This window comes from Octopus sinensis, linkage group LG2 (genome assembly GCF_006345805.1).
Source record: "Octopus sinensis linkage group LG2, ASM634580v1, whole genome shotgun sequence".
Lineage (NCBI taxonomy): Eukaryota > Metazoa > Mollusca > Cephalopoda > Octopoda > Octopodidae > Octopus > Octopus sinensis.
In genome coordinates this window covers 198099830-198117329 of record NC_042998.1, presented here as the reverse complement: position 1 = coordinate 198117329, position 17500 = coordinate 198099830, and the positions used below count along the sequence as shown (strand labels likewise).

Below are 17500 nucleotides of genomic sequence, written 5' to 3'. Positions count from 1 at the left end.
GGCCCAACCACTTTATAGAGTGTATTGGATACACTGTATCGTACCAAACACTAGAGTATTTTATCATGGCACAACACATCTCAATAACTGGCACTCCATCGGTTATAACAATAAGGATTCCATTTGATTGGATCCAACAGAACAGCCTGCGCATGAAATTAACGTGCAAGTGGTTGAGTACTCCACAGACATGTGTACCCTTAACGTAGTTTTCAGGGAGATTTGGTGTGACAGAGTGTGACAAAGCTGGCTCTTTGGAATACAGGTTCTATTTTTTTTTTGCCAGCTGAGTGGACTGAAGCAATGTGGAATAAAGTATCTTGCTCAAGGATATCAGGAATTGAACTCGCAATCTTACGATTGTAAGCTGAATACCCTAACCACTAAGCAACACATGCAAACTCAGTACACGTGTGTGTGTGTGTGTGTGTGTGCACCACCCAGCCCTAGCTCATATTCAGTTTAAAACCTGTAAGGTTAATGGTGCAGTGGGAATTAAAAAAACAGGCAATGCTTGGATGATTTACAGATGGATGTGATTCTGGAGGGATTATGTCAAAGGATTGGATGACAAACAGCTGATACTATTGATATGGAACTGATAATCTACTTTTCAAGACAAACACACATGGATATAAACACAGACACTCATTGAGTATTCCGCCCCACCATTTTCAAAATTTATGCAGAACAATTATCATCGTTTGTATTATAAAACAACAGGTGTTATACAGGTGTTACCAACAATATTGTACTATCACTGTTGCTAGGTATCACTAGTGATATTCTAATCCTTACAGCAGGTATCACTTGTTATGCTGTAACACAACAACAGGCATCACTAGTTGCAGAGTAGCCTAACAACAGGTGACACTAATTATTAGGTTAATATACAAGTAGTGACTAGTGTTAGGTTGCAGTACAACTAATGATACTTGTTTTATAGTACAAATTATATATAATTGCTCTGAGGCGTGGCTGTGTGGTAAGGAGCTTGCTTACTAACTACATGGTTCTGGGTTCAGTCCCACAGTGAGGCACCTTGGGCAGGTGTCTTCTACTATAGCCTTGGGCCGACCAAAGCCTTGTGAGTGGATTTGGTAGACGGAAACTGAAAGAAGCCTGTCGTATATATATATATATATATATATATATATATATGTATATATATATATGTGTGTGTGTGTGTGTGTGTGTGTAAGTGTGTGTGTATGTTTGTGTGTCTGTGTTTGTCCCTTTAGCATTGCTTGACAACCGATGCTGGTGTGTTTACCTCCCCGTCACTTAGCGGTTCGACAAAAGAGACCGATAGAATAAGTACTGGGCTTATAAAGAATAAGTCCTGGGGTCAATTTGCTCGACTAAAGGCGGTGCTCCAGCATGGCCACAGTCAAAATGACTGAAACAAGTAAAAGAGTAAAAGAGTATATATTTATGTGTCTGAGTCTGTGACTGTGTTTGTCCCTCTCCCACTACCACTCGATAACCAATGTTGGTGTGTTTACATCCACATAACTTAGCACTTTGGCAAAAAAAGACTGATAGAATGAGTACTAGGCTTACAAAGAATATGTCCTGATGTTGATTTCTTCGACTGAAACTCTTCAAGGCGGTGCTGCAGCATGGCCACAGTGAAATGACTGAAACAAGTAAAATAAAATAAAAAAGAAAACCTTGAAAATGTAGAAAAAACCAAAAAAAACCAGTTAATATGCATATGTGTATATATATGTAGATATATACGAATGTATGTGTGCTTGTGAAAAGTTGATCATCAATTTCATGCTATTAGTCATCATCATCATCATCATCATCATCATTTAACGTCCGCTTTCCATGCTGGCATGGGTTGGACGGTTCAACTGAGGGCTGGCAAGCGAGGAGGCTGCACCAGGCCCAGTCTGATCTGGCAATGTTTCTACAGCTGGATGCCCTTCCTAATGCCAACCACTCCCAGAGTGTAGTGGGTGCTTTTTACGTGCCACCGGCACAGGTGCCAGGCGAGGCTGGCAGTGTGTGTGTGTGTGTGTGTGTGCATGTATTGAAGAGATTTCAAGATATTAAGAAATTATAATTTCGTTTTTGGATTTGGTTTGCAAGATTCTTTATGTGAGTTCGTGTGTTGAAGCATATTCTGTTGTGTCTGTTGTGAGAGTCAAAACTATTGAAAAGGTTGCAAGATGCAACAAAAATTTTAGGAAAATAAAAATAAGAAATAAGTGGAAATTTTACCGGTGAGTGTGTTACATTATAGGGCAAAAAAGAAAATGACTCTCCCCAGACACAACAAGAAATTAGAAATTAGAGGTCAAATGTTTACATAGATACTACTGACATTTTCTGTGGCCAGTTAGTTTCAATCACACCTCTGTACTGGTTGGTGGTATTTTACTATTTTCACGGTACCTATAGAATGCTGACGGTATTGTTTGTTATTTCTGTTTCAATGCATAATACTGATGGTAGTTTATTATTGTTGTGATTGCTGTAGAATGCTGGCAGTGTTTCAGTAATGACAGCTGCTGTAGTTCTAAAATTCTTTAAACTATTATTGGAATTTCTCCAATGTGGTATGGCTGGGAACTAACGGAGAGAGAGAGAGAGAGACCTTTTGGAGACAAATGAATTAAGAACCACCATTTCAGCTTCTCCCATCTCACATATTGACGCATCAAGTCACAGATTTTCCATTCCACTAAAGATGCTATATTAGGTCTTCAGGGATGAGTCATTCTTTCTCTTATAATGTTGCAGAAGCAAGTCCTGGGAGAATCTAAATTCTTGGTGGCTGTTAAGCACAGGTCATTTCTGATTTGGCAGACTTATGAGCCATTACATTCCAGAACTGACCATCCAGTCTGTTTTGGAGGCTGCAAATTGGTAGAGTTGTTGGGTAGAATGTCTTCTAGTATTTATTCCGGATCTCTGCATTTTGATTTCGATCCCATCTAGATCAACTTTGCCCCTCGTCTTTTCAGGATTGATACAATGTTTTTTTCTTCTCTCTGGAAGAAATCAGCTGTTGTTGAACCTAGAGAGGATAGACTCTGCTAGGTTTAACTGCTCAAGATAATGCAACATCTTGACTCCACTGGAAGTTGAAGGTTGAAACCAAAGTAAGGGTTGCATTATCTAATTGACTTTTCTTTATTTGATATAATAGGGTGTGATTCAAAGAAGATCAGGTGGTGGTAATTTTTAGCAAGTTGGTGGACCATGAAGTCAGGTTCATGGTTTGAGCAAAAAGCATAGACATATCAATGTAGTATTCATTTACTTCCTAGTGATTAGAGGTCTTGTGTCTATCTTAGAAAGATATTTTTCCAGGTCAAAATAAAGAGAAAAATTATTCTCCATGTAGCCACTTAATTTGCTAAAATTAATTAACATATCTTTCTCAAATCACACTCTCTTGTTTAGGGAAATGGGCTGGTGGCATGTAAAAAGCCCCCAATACACTCATGGAGTGGTTGGCATTAGGAAGGGCATCCAGCTGTAGAAACTCTGCCAGATCAAGATTGGAGCCTGGTGCAGACATCTGGTTCGCCAGCCCTCAGTTAAAATCATCCAACCTATGCTAGTATGGAAGGCGGATGTTAAACGATGATGATGATGATACATTTGATAATGTATTTCTGGATACACCATTCCTGTAAAAGAGATAAGATGGTCACTGCTAGAATACCTTTAATTATGCATTTGCTCAATCAAAACTAACTCGGGGCAAAACAACAATAATAAATATATTTTGCCTTGGTTTACTCTTACTAAGTAAATTGTAGAATGTCTGAACATATTAACTTGCCAATACATCAAATACGGTAGGTTATCTTTATAGCAATGTAATAATACCAGTTTATTGTGAATTCCTTGAGAACACTTTTGTTATCAGTAATTTATTCAAATTTATTCATATTTTTGATTTCAGGTACAGTAATTCCAAAACACACTCATAAAACACATTCCGGTCACTTGAAACTGCTGAAACTAAAAAATTCAGATTTTAGAGACCCCACATCCTGGCATAACCCTACTATTTTAGATAATGACAGGAACAACAACAAAGCTTGGATCAGACCGAACCTGCAGTCAAATATAGAACAAGTGGCGAAAACAAACTCTCAAGAGAGGACACTGCATTTACAAGGGAACGAGGATCGGATTAAAACAGTAGGGAGTTCATATAAACAGCGGGAGCCTGAAGGCAAGACCCCTTTACAGCTGTTTGATGGAGAGACATTAGTAAATCCACAAAGCAAGGATCACTACGACGCATATATACTAAGTATTTCTCGAAATAACAATGAAATCGGTAAAGAGATTCTGCATCCATACAGATCTGGGGACTCAGGTGTGAGTACCCAGAAACAGAATGATACTTCAAAAAACCCCAGTGCTGAAAAACATAAACAGAAAGTTGATGAATCAGGATATATTCCAATGCATGATATTTACTTCATAGGTAAGTCCTGTTTAATTTACTTCATTTTGTTTTTTTACCACTCGTAAATCAAACTCCATTCACTCACGTTCCAATCTTTAGTCACTCACTCACCATTGTTTAGCCACTCATACACCAATCACTAACCAACTACATTCCCACCTCCAGCCACTCACACTCAAATTTGAAATGGAACCTTTAACCCTTTAGCATTCAAACCGGCCATATCCGGCCAAAATATTTAACCTGTTTTATACTGAAACTGACCAGATCTTGCCTCTCACCTCAGCCCTACCATGTCATTCTAAAACTAAAAAAATCACATCACTGTAATCTCTAAACTACAAGATAATGCATGGCTAATTCAAAACAATGTGAATAAACAAACATCACATTTGACAGAATAATTTGAACACTAAAGGGTTAACAGGGTATACAGTACAATTTCCTAATGACTCAGAGAAATCACCATCATTATCATCATTTGACATCTGCTTTTCCATGCTTACATGGGGCAGATGGAATTTAGGGCAGATTTTTCTACGGCCAGATGCTCTTCCACTCACCACACATCACCTGTTCATAAGCAAGGTAATATTTTCCCATGGCAAGGCATGCTTTTCATGGAAGACTGGAAATGAACAACACCGCTTGTATGACAGTGATGCTTGTTTACAACCACCACATGATGGCAATACAAGGGTTCAGACACATGCACACATATGTCCACATGTGTACATGCATGCATGTGTGCCACACACACACACACAAACACATCCACAAATATGTATATGACAGGCTTCTTCCAGTTTCCAATCTCTCAAGTACATTCTCATTTCATTAGTCAGCCAGCCTATAGTCAGCTATAGTAGACAACACTTGCTCAAGGTATCATGCAATGGGATAAGGCAGCGAGCTGGCAGAAACGTTAGCACGCCGGGTGAAATGCTTAGCAGTATTTCGTCTGCCGTTATGTTCTGAGTTCAAATTCCGCCGAGGTCGACTTTGCCTTTCACCCTTTCGGGGTCGATAAATTAAGTACCAGTTACGCACTGGGGTCGATCTAATCGACTTAATCTGTTTGTCGGTCCTTGTTTGTCCTCTCTGTGTTTAGCCCCTTGTGGTAGTAAAGAAATAAGTATTTCATCTGTCGCTACGTTCTGAGTTCAAATTCCGCCGAGGTCGACTTTGCCTTTCGTCCTTTCAGGGTTGATTAAATAAGTACCAGTTACGCACTGGGGTCGATATAATCAACGTAATATGTTTGTCTGTCCTTGTTTGTCCTCTCTGTGTTTAGCCCCTTGTGGGTAGTAAAGAAATAGGTCGTGTCGTGGCAATCCCTCAAGGTCGAGGATGATGGTCTTTGCGCAAATTTACTGGTGAGTCCGTAGGTGACCAATTCTTGCTTGAAAAGATCGGTTGCAGTGCGGACATCTAGTGCTGTAAGGGAGAGTCACATATGGTTGTTGTTGGCGCTCCTTCCGTCGTCATCTTTTCTCCTCCAGCTCTGCAGACCTTTTTGACTCGAAAGTCGCCATGGATGGTGGTTTTCCAGAGTGGTCTGTTTTTTGCCGTTTCCTCCCAGTTAGTGAAGTGGAAGTACAAAAGAAATAGGTACCATGGAATGGGACTGAAACCATGGTTAAGAAGCCAGCTTCTGAACCGCACAGCCACACCTGCAATTTACAATTGCTATATTCATCATGTTCAGATAAAGCTATTCACTTGGATGCTATTAATTGAAAATATATGAATTTAAAGCATTATACAACCCATTCAGTCATAAAAAAAATATATATTTGTGGTTGTATTTAGGAAGAAAATGCAAATATTCAATCAAATATTGATTACAAAGAACAAAGCAAAAAAAAATAAAATAAATAAATAAGCAAACTAAAATATAGAAAAAAAAAAGAAATTAATAATTGTGATGGAAATGTTGTCAGTTGATTTGTATAGGTGAATGGTAAGCTTTTGATTTGATTTTTTTAACACTTTAAAACCAGAATCCAGATTTTGGTTCTTCCATCGTTGTTCACTGTAGAAAGTGCTTCATAAATCTCTTTCATTGTTGGAAGTGAATCGTTGTGATTTAGTCAACAATATACCTGTAGTGTTCACCTGTTTAATCAATAAGGTTATCTATCTCTAATAGTTACATTCACTAATAACTTACCGATTCAGACACTTTCTATATATCTCGCTTTCAAAAGCATCCTTCATTTTTTTATTTTTATTTTTATTTTTCCTATTTTTTTTTAATATTATTTCTTTGTTTTTTTTATATTTCGTATTTTTACTACTCCGCTATTTGAATTCTGTAAAAGATTCCAACCTCCCTCCCTCGCTACCTACTTTCCCCCCCCATCACTTTATAATCAGTCATTTTTACTTCATCTATGTGTTTTCTGCTTGAATGTGACTGAGATAGACAGTACTCGGAACATTCAAACAGTTTCCATATAAACAGCACCTCGCTTTGTAAATCCTTTGTACATGTCATTCAAAATCTTGTTCTTCTCTTTACTGTTTTATATTGAAAATGTGAAGAGAAATAAATAAGAAAAAAATGGAAAACAAAAAAAATAAAGAAATCACCCAAAACAGCAATGATTGATGGTAGCAGCACATTATTGAACACTATTATAGCATCATTCTAAAATCACTTACCTCCCATCTAATCAGGACCAGCAGCAGACACATTCACACACATTCAAATATACACACATGCACATACATACATGCATGCATGCATGCATATATACATACGTACATGCATACATGCATACATACACACACACATACATAGACATACATACATACACACATGCATACAGACACACATACATACATACATACATACAAACACACATACAAATATACATACATACATACATACATAGATGCATACATATACATACATGCATACATATACACATACACACATCCATCCATCCATCCATACATCCATCCATACATACATACATAATGCATACATCCATACATCCATCCATGCATGCATACATACATATACACATGCATACATACATACATACATACACACATACATACATACATACATACATACATGCACACACATACATACACACATACATACATACACACATACATACACACACACACACACCACACACACACACAACACACACACACACCACACACACACACACACACACACACATGCACACACATAAACAGTGGGTAAATTGTACTTCATTTGACTGTCTCTAGGCTGGAGAGAACTGAATCCAGATTAATTGTAGAATGGTAGAGTAAGAATTTATTCTGGAATTTGGAAAGCCCAATGCTTCACAGTGTCCTATGATTTTATCCCTTGTCATTAAGACCTGTGGTTTCATTCTTGATGGGAACATCATCATTATCATCATTATCATTATCATCATCATCATTATCATCCATGCTTACATGGGACATGGAATTTAGAGCAGATTTTTCTATGGCTAGATGCTCTTCCACTCACCATTCCTCACCTGTTCATAAGCAAGGTAATATTTTCCCATGGCAAGACTTGCTTTTCATGGAAGACTGGAAATGAGCAACACCGCTTGTATGACACTGATGCTTGTTTACAACCACCACATGTTGGCAATACAAGGGTTCAGACACATGCACACACATGTCCACATGTGTACATGCATGCATGCACACACACACAAATATGTATATGACAGGCTTTGGTCCTTAGGGTCTGGGTCAGCGCTTGTTCAGAGTTACTGCCAACCATGACAGTTCAGAAGATCACATCTCATTCACAAGTTCCATGTTTGGTTTTGTTAGCCTTTCCTATCACCAACCGTTTATGCGGAGGATGCTGAGTACACTTCATCATGACACCAGCACTTAGAGAGGTTGTAAGTTCTTGATAAGGCTATGGGATTTTTGCTTGTTTTTCTAACGATAGTACTGTTCCTTGATGTGATCATTCACTCAAAGCAGCATGAAAGAGAAGGAAAGGGAATGAAAGTGAGAACAGTAGCCAAAGAAAGATCCTGGATGGGTGGGCGAAGAGAGTAAGAGTTTGACGGCCTAGAGAGGGTGATTGAGGTGAAATGGTGATGGATGGAGAGAAAGAGTGATGAATTTTGGGAGTGAACACTGATGGATGTTGATTACAGGTGGCCCAGGTGAAAAAGGGTGATGGTAGAGTATATTAAAGGCGGCGAGCTGGCAGAAATGTTAGCACACCGGGCGAAATGCGTAGCCGTATTTCGTCTGCCGCTACATTCTGAGTTCAAATTCCACCAAGGTCGACTTTGCCTTTCATCTTTTCGGGGTCGATAAATTAAGTACCAGTTACGCACTGGGGTTGATGTTATCAGCTTAATCCGTTTGTCTGTCCTTGTTTGTCCTCTCTGTGTTTAGCCCCTTGTGGGTAGTAAAGAAATAGGTATTTCGTCTGCTGCTACGGTCTGAGTTCAAATTCTGCCGAGGTCGACTTTGCCTTTCATCCTTTCGGGGTCGATAAATTAAGTACCAGTTACGCACTGGGGTCGATGTAATCGACTTAATCCGTTTGTCTGTCCTTGTTTGTCCTCTCTGTGTTTAGCCCCTTGTGGGCAATGAAGAAATAGGTAGAGTATACCAAATACAAACAGTACTTGTAATCTTTCATTCATAGGCCTCACGAAGAGGGAAGGAGTGAGAATGATGAGGATGAAAGAAAAGAGTAGAGGAGGAATGAAATATGAGTTGACTCAGTACCATCCCTCATTACACAGACAACGGAAGAGTGAACGTTAGAGAGATGAGAGGGTCAGACATGAGAGGAGAGCCTTATTTTTCATCAGCAGGGTGGTATAATGAATGGAAAAGAGGATGAGCAGTGAAAACATGTGATGAAGAGGTGAGAGAGTGACAGAGGAGAGTGATGTAGAAATGGCAGTGACCGTGTGTGTGTGTGTGTGTGTGTGTGTAAGCAGTGTTCTAGCATGGTTATATATGTAAACAAATAAAAGGATATATTTTGCAGTTGTATTTGTTTGATAAGTGACTTGATCTAAGGTTGTTATTAAAAACACACACACCATGTAAAAGACACACATACATACAGTTATATTCACTTTCGTTGTCTCAATAGTATTACATGTTAAACGCATCAAAAAATATCGTCATACATTTAAGACCTGTTCATTGATACAATTCCATTGTATGTCACGCAACAGAATCGTGTTAGCTACCAGATCATTGAGGGACACCAAAATATTTGAACATTTTATCGTATACAATACTATCAAAATATCAAATAGAAATTTATCTCATAGTGTAACTCTTATCCTTTAAGGTAGTGAGCTGGCAGAAACGTTAGCACGCCGGGCGAAATGCATAGCTGTATTTCGTCTGCCGTTACGTTCTGAGTTCAAATTCCGCCGAGTCGACTTTGTCTTTCATCCTTTAGGGCTCGATAAAATTAAGTACCAGTTACGCACTGGGGCCGATGTAGTTGACTTAATACCTATGTCTGTCCTTGTTTGTCCCTTCTGTGTTTAGCCCCTTGTGGGTAATAAAGAAACATATCTTTTACTTGTTTCAGTTGCTGGGCTGCAGCCATGCTGGAGCACCACCCTGGAGGGTTTTGTCAAACAAATCAACCCCAGTACTTTCTTTTAAGTCTGTTACACATTCTGTCTGTCTTTTTTGTGGAACTGTTAAGTTATAGGGACGTAAACAAACCAACTCTTGTTGCCAAGTGGAATGAGGAAGAAGTACAATGACACGCATATATTCATATGGACAACAAGCTTCCATATATATCCCATCAACCAAATTCTTTCACAAAGCATTGGTTGGCCTAGGGCTTTAGTAGATGATACCTGCCCAAGGTACTGTGTGTGGAGTACTGATTGCCGTTACGTTCCGAGTTCAAATTCTGCCAAGGTCGACTTTGCCTTTCATCCTTTCGGGGTCGATAAATTAAGTACCAGTTACGCACTGGGGCCGATGTAATTGACTTAATCCGTTTGTCTGTCCTTGTTTGTCCCCTCTGTGTTTAGCCCCTTATGTGTAGTAAAGAAATAGGTACTGTGTGTGGAGGTACTTTTTAAATGTTTTATATCTGCACTAATTCCTTGCATTATGGCAGGGTTGTGTGCCTGAAATCTTTGTTGTAACATAAAATTCCTTCACACTCAGCTGTTTTCTCTTTGATTTCCATGTTACAAATTGAGATGTGTTTCTTCTGAATTTTTTTTAAGAAGAAATAGCAAATCGTACGACTGCTTTTATGTCTGAAAATAATGATTTTTAACTGTAAACATCACAGTATATACATACAAATGTTTCCATAGAAATGCATTCGGGGAATAAATGAGAATAAACTTTTATCTTTCACTTGAATGCCCACCATGTTTATCAGCACATTACATCCAGTTTGATTGTTGATCCACACGCTTTCATACAGAGCATCACCTCTGATCTATTATGGAAAACAGCATCTGGCCAGCAAAGTATAAGCTGCTTCAGCACTTCACCCAATTTTGTCTTTGTTGTTCATGCATTGTTTCCGCTGCAAACGTTGCAAAATGGTTGGAATATCCTCCCACATTAAACCTCGGTAAAACAACAAGTTTAATGTCCAACATTATCCTTTACGTAATTCTTATAGCGTTTGCAAGAAATCTGCATAAAGGTGGTGATAAACAACAAATTATAACTGCCACAGCACAGGAGTGGCTGTGTGGTAAGTAGCTTGCTAACCAACCACATGGTTCCGGATTCAGTCCCACTGCGTGGCACCTTGGGCAAGTGTCTTCTGCTATAGCCCCGGGCCGACCAATGCCTTGTGAGTGGATTTGGTAGACGGAAACTGAAAGAAGCCTGTCGTATATATGTATATATGTATATATATATATATATTTATATATGTATATATATATTTATGTGTATGTGTTTGTGTGTCTGTGTTTGTCTCCCTAGCATTGCTTGACAACCGATGCTGGTGTGTTTACGTCGCCGTCACTTAGCGGTTCGGCAAAAGAAACTGATAGAATAAGTACTGGGCTTACAAAAGAATAAGTCCCGGGGTCGAGTTGCTCGATTAAAGGCGGTGCTCCAGCATGGCCGCAGTCAAATGACTGAAACAAGTAAAAGAGAGAGCAACAGAGAAGAAATCCTCACAGTCTCAGCTAAAAGCAAGAAATCTGTACAGTGTGGCATTACTTGGTGCGGGCGTGGCTGTGTGGTTAAGACGTTCTTCTTTCCAGCTATGTGGTTTCAGGTTCAGTCCCACTTTGTAGTTCTTTAGGAAAGTATCTTTTTACTGTAGCCCCAAATCTTTGTGGGTGGATTTGGTAGACAGAAACTGAAATAACCCCATCATAGATGTGTATGTGTGTGTGTGTGCAACTATGAGTTGTGTGTGTGTGTACATACGTATGTATTTATGTATGTATACATGTATGTGTTTGTGTGCGTGTGTGCATGCGCACCTATGAGTTGTGTGTGTGTATGCATGTGTATTGATGAGTTGTGTGTGTACATACATATGTATTTTTGTATGAATATATGTATGTATTTGTGCATGTGTGTGTGTGTGTGTGCATGGATTTTTGTGTCACCTTGCCTTGACATCATTCAATAATTGTAATGGAGTTCTCACTGTCACGGTAACAATGTCTTTCAATTCCAGTCTTTCCCAGAAAGGTATCTGGCTATGGGAAAATATTACCTTGTTTGGTAACAGGAGGAACATCATCATCATCATCATCATCATCGTTTAATGTCTGCTTTGCATGCTAGCATGGGTTGGACGATTTTGACTGAGGGCTGGCGAACCAGATGGTTGCACCAGGCTCCAATCTTGATCTGGCAGAGTTTCTACCGCTGGATGCCCTTCCTAATGCCAACCACTTCAAGAGTGTAGTGGGTGCTTTTTACGTGCCACCGGCACGGGGGCCAGTCAGGCAATACTGGCAATGACCTCGCTCGAATCTTTTTACACATGCCATCGGCACAGGTGACAGTGAGGTGATGTTGGTAATGATCACGCTCAAATGGTGCCCTTTTACGTGCCACCGGCATGGGGACCAGTCAGGTAGTACTGGCAATGACCTCGCTCGAATTGTTTTACACATGTCACCGGCACAGGTGTGAGTATAGCGACGTTGGTAACAATCACGCTCGAATGGTGCCCTTTTACGTGCCACCGGCATGGAAGCCAGTTGTCTGCTCTGGCAACAATCACACTCAGATGGTGCTTTTGGCAACCTACTAGCACGGGGCACAAGTGCCAGTAAGGCGACGCTAGTAACGATCACACTCGAATGGTGCCATAGTAAACAGTAAATCTACTTCAGCAAATTCTGTTTGATTAATACAAACATAGAAAAGTTGTACATTAAAATGATGATGATGATATCTGCATACATACATACAAATCTATAAAACTTTCCAGTATTAAAGATTATTTGCCAACATAACATGGCAATCCTGGGTTAGGATGAATGTTGCTGTAATTTAACCCCAGGAGACATCGCCTCCAGCTGGTTATACGACACGATCTGTGTCCTTATATTTTCAAACAAGGGAATTTAGCACCCCCACTCAGCTCAAAACAATATCTGTGTATCGCGATTTCCGGGTTATTTCTCTTTATCAGCACAGAATAATTGTTCAGCTAGAGGTGGTGCTGCCAAATTCCTGTTCGAAAAATATAGTTTTCAAAGTGACGAGTCACTGATCTATGAATTAGGAAATTACTATTTTTAAATCTCACAATGAGAGATATTCAGCAACAGTACTTAGGAGTAAAGATTGTTTGCCAACATAACATGTCTCTAGCCAAACAATTATTCTGTGCTGATGAAGAGAAATAACCCGAAAATCTCGATACACAGATATTATTTTGAGCCGAGTGGGGGTGCTAGATTCCCTTGTTTGAAAATATAAAGAGACAGATCATGTCACATAGCCAGCTGGAGACGATGTCTCCTGGGGCTAAATTACAGCAACATTCATCCTAAACCAGGACTGCCATGTTATGTTGGCAAACAATCTTTACTCCAAAGTACTGTTGCTGAATATCACTAGTTGTGAGATTTAAAAATAGTAATTTTCTAATTTATAGATCAGTGACTAGTTGCCACTTTGAAAACTATATATTTCAGACGAGAATTTTCTAACTTTCCAGAAGTTGATCATTTAAGTACATATGAGCATGTCTAGACATGCAACTATATGCATGAGAATACATACATAAAACATACAAATCTGCACATATACATACATACATACATACATACATACATACATACATACATACATAATACATGCATACATACATACCAAACACCTTGTTGATGATGTTGAAATTCCAATGAAGGAGCCTTGGATCTAGGTTAGAAACCAGCTCCTCCACTGGCCAAAAATCTTGAAATAAAACTGAATAATGTATGTATATATGTATACATGCATGCATATCAAAATAGTACTAAAACAGCAGTTATTTCAATAAACCCATGAACATTTCAACAATAATCACTTGACCCATTAATCACTAATAATATAGGTACTATATAGTCATTCAAACCATGAGAGGTAGTAGCTAAATTTCTCTTAAATCCCTAAAATCACATCATATTGGATATTGTAATCCATATACCCCTTGCTTAATCAAAGAAGCTGAGATGGTCATGGTTAGAACATTTTAATCATACCACCAACTGATCGTGGCTGTTGCCAGTCTCCCCTGGCACCTGTGATGGTGGCACGTAAAAAGTACCATCTGTACGTGGCTGATGTCAGCGCTGCCTTGACTGGCTTCCATGCCAGGGGCACATAAAAGCACCAACTGATCATGGCCGTTGCCAGGCTCCCCTGGCACCTGTGCCAGTGGAACGTAAAAAGCACCCACAACACTCACAGAGTGGTTGGCATTAGGAAGGGCATCCAGCTGTAGAAACACTGCCAGATCAGACTGGAGCCTGGTGCAGCCTTCTGCGACGATTTCATCTCAATCGAAGGAGAGGGGCTTTCTCCGTCCGGGTTGTGGATCCATGGAATAAGCTGCCGGACGAGATGGTGAAGATGCCGACGACCGCTCGGTTCAAAGTCTCCCTTGACCACAAGTGGCCTGAACTCTTTACGTGAACACCACTCTGTACATAACTCCATGTCCCCCTACATGGCCTTGCTTTTTGCTTTTTGAGCCAAAAAATTAACCAACTAACTAACTAACTAACTAGATCCTGGTCGAACCGTCCAACCCATGCTAGCATGGAAAACGGACGTTAAACGATGATGATGATGATGATGATGATGATCTGCTTCGTCAGAGCTGAACCCTCCTATGACCAAAAATTCGATTCTCATATCAACAAATGTTGAATCTCCCTATCACCAAACACAGGAACTAAAAACCTGATTTTGAATTGTCTCCCTTGCCATTGTTTGGCTTAGTGAATCAATGTTCACCAATGTTTACCCCACCTCAGTACATGCGCAGTCTCAATTAATTAAAGCAACTATACTCACCACATTAGGTATGTTAACACTTCATTATATATGTAATTAAAATTATCGTTATTTCTTTTCCTTTTTCATGTTTTCTCTTTTCTTTCTCTCTCTTTTGTTTTATTGTCTCTCTCTCTCTCTCTCTCTCTCTCCATTCTTCCCTCTGTTTCTCTCCTTTTTCTCTATTTTCTCTCTCACTCTCTGTCTCTCCTCTTTCTGCTACCTTCTTTTCTTTTCCTACTCTCTCTATTCCCCCTGTTATTCTTCTTACTCTACACCTAGTCACCTTTTTCTTCTACACTCCTTAACTGTTGTAGTGGTGGTGGTGGTGGTGGTGGTGGTGGAGGTAGCCTTGGGGCTGTGGTGTGGTGGTGGTAGTGGGTTACCATGGCAGTGGCTGTTGTTTTCACTAAAGATGATAGAAGCAGTTGATAGACACATCATTGTTGGTGATGAGGGTGTGTTCCTTGCTTTGGGATTCTTTGATGTTGCTTGCTTGTAGTAATGGAAACCTGAAGAAACCACCACCACCACCATCATTACATCCATTACTACTACTACTACTACTACTACTAATAATAATAATAATAATAATAATAATAATAATAATAATACAGCAAATATTCTGCTCAATACCACAGATTTGCTTGTCAGTTGTTTGACCTTAACCAGTTGAGCATGTCCCTTAGTGGCTGATGATGTGTGCATCTCTGATCACGAGCAGAAGTTGTTGGGGTGAGCATCATAGCCATGTGTTGAGAGGGATTCCTTGGGGTTTGAATAATTCACCTCTGGAAACATGGGTGTTTCGTTCAACATCCTTAAACAACCCTTACTCAGGGACCTTTTGAGCGGGATGAGTTACTCAACCTGAAGAAAATTCTAACTGGGCCCCACCTGCAAGGTCATGTGCTGTTTATCTTGATATGAGATCACCATGTCGCGCACATATGGTTGTGATGCATGTGCCTGGTGTACCCTTATCAGACGGGTAGTCATGATGGGTATACTGGGCTTCGTATATTTTACCCCAGTGTCACTTTGATGGCATGAACTGCTCTCTCACTCAATAATAATAATAATAATAACAATAATAATAATAATAATCCTTTCTGCTGCAGGCACAAGGCCTGAAATTTTTGGGGAGGGGGTAAGTTGATTACATTGGCCCCAGTACTTGACTGGTACTTAATTTATTGACCCCGAAAGGATGAAAAGCAAATTTGACTTCAGTGGAATTTGAACCCAGATCAGAGCAATGGGTGAAATGCTACTAACAATTCTGCCTGCTCACTGCCTTAATAATAATAATAATGATGATGATGATGATGATGATGAGGAAGATGATTTCTTTTATATGCCATGAGGTCTCAAAACAACGAGAACACTATAACAGAATGAAGTACAATGCAATTGATCAAAAGAAAATGAACAGCAATAAAAAAAATCTAGCAAAAAATGAAAATATAACAGAAAATAAGACTAGCAATTTTAAAGGAAAAGGTTCAGCCAATCACCTGAACCCTGGCGGTTGACTGATAAAAATCTATTGCATGCAAATATATATATATATATATATATATATGAGGGCATATTATTCCAAACTTACAGGGAAAAATTCAGTTTAGAAATACTAAATCAAATTTCACAAAATATAATGTATATATATAAATTAGAAAAAAAATCACCTTTTATCAATTCAATAATGAAATATTAAAATACACCCTCCAGAAAATTACATATTATAGAAGAATTAAATGTAAGATAAAAAATATAACGAAAATTAGGTAATGTGCAAAATAGTAAATAAAACATATATTTGGTATGTTTTATTTATTATTTTGCACATTACTTAATTTTCGTTATATTTTTTATATTACATTTAATTCTTGTAAAAAGCACCACTACACTCACGAGTGGTTGGCGTTAGGAAGGGCATCCAGCCGTAGAAACACTGCCAGATTTGACTGGGCCTGATGAAGCTTTCGGCTTCACAGACCCCAGCAGAACCGTCCAACCCATGCTAGATGGAAAACGGACACTAAATGATGATGATGATGATGATGATATTATATATATATTATATATATACATATATATAATATATATACATATATATATATATACATATACATATTATATATTATACATATATATATAATCTATATATATATATATACATATATATATATATATATATATATATATAATATATTATATATATATATATATATATATAGGTATATATATTATATATTATAGTATATATATATGTAATATATATATATATATATATATATTATATATATGTATGCATATATATATATATATATATTATATATATATATATATGTATGTATTTATATATATATATATATATATATATATATATATATATATATGTATCAGAATCGAAATCAGAATCGAAATCGATCAATGGAAATTGCAGATGTGTTACCAGTGCCGGTGGCATGTAAGAGAACTTTCCGTTTCGCGACCGTTGCCAGCACCGCCCCGTTTCGTGTCCGTTGCCAGCCTCGCCTGGCCCTCGTGCCGGTTGGCACATAAAAA

At 38.6% G+C, this 17500-nt stretch overlaps 1 protein-coding gene across 2 annotated transcripts in view; it reads left to right on the top strand.

Moving 5' to 3' along the window:
- The window catches only part of LOC115232673, a 294183-nt gene that overhangs the window by 196507 nt on the left and 80176 nt on the right, over positions 1–17500 (top strand). For both annotated transcript variants that reach the window (XM_029802692.2, XM_029802693.2), the window contains exon 3: positions 3929–4462. In XM_029802692.2, the coding sequence (XP_029658552.1) occupies positions 3929–4462 (534 nt within the window). The remainder of the gene's footprint in view (positions 1–3928; positions 4463–17500) is intronic.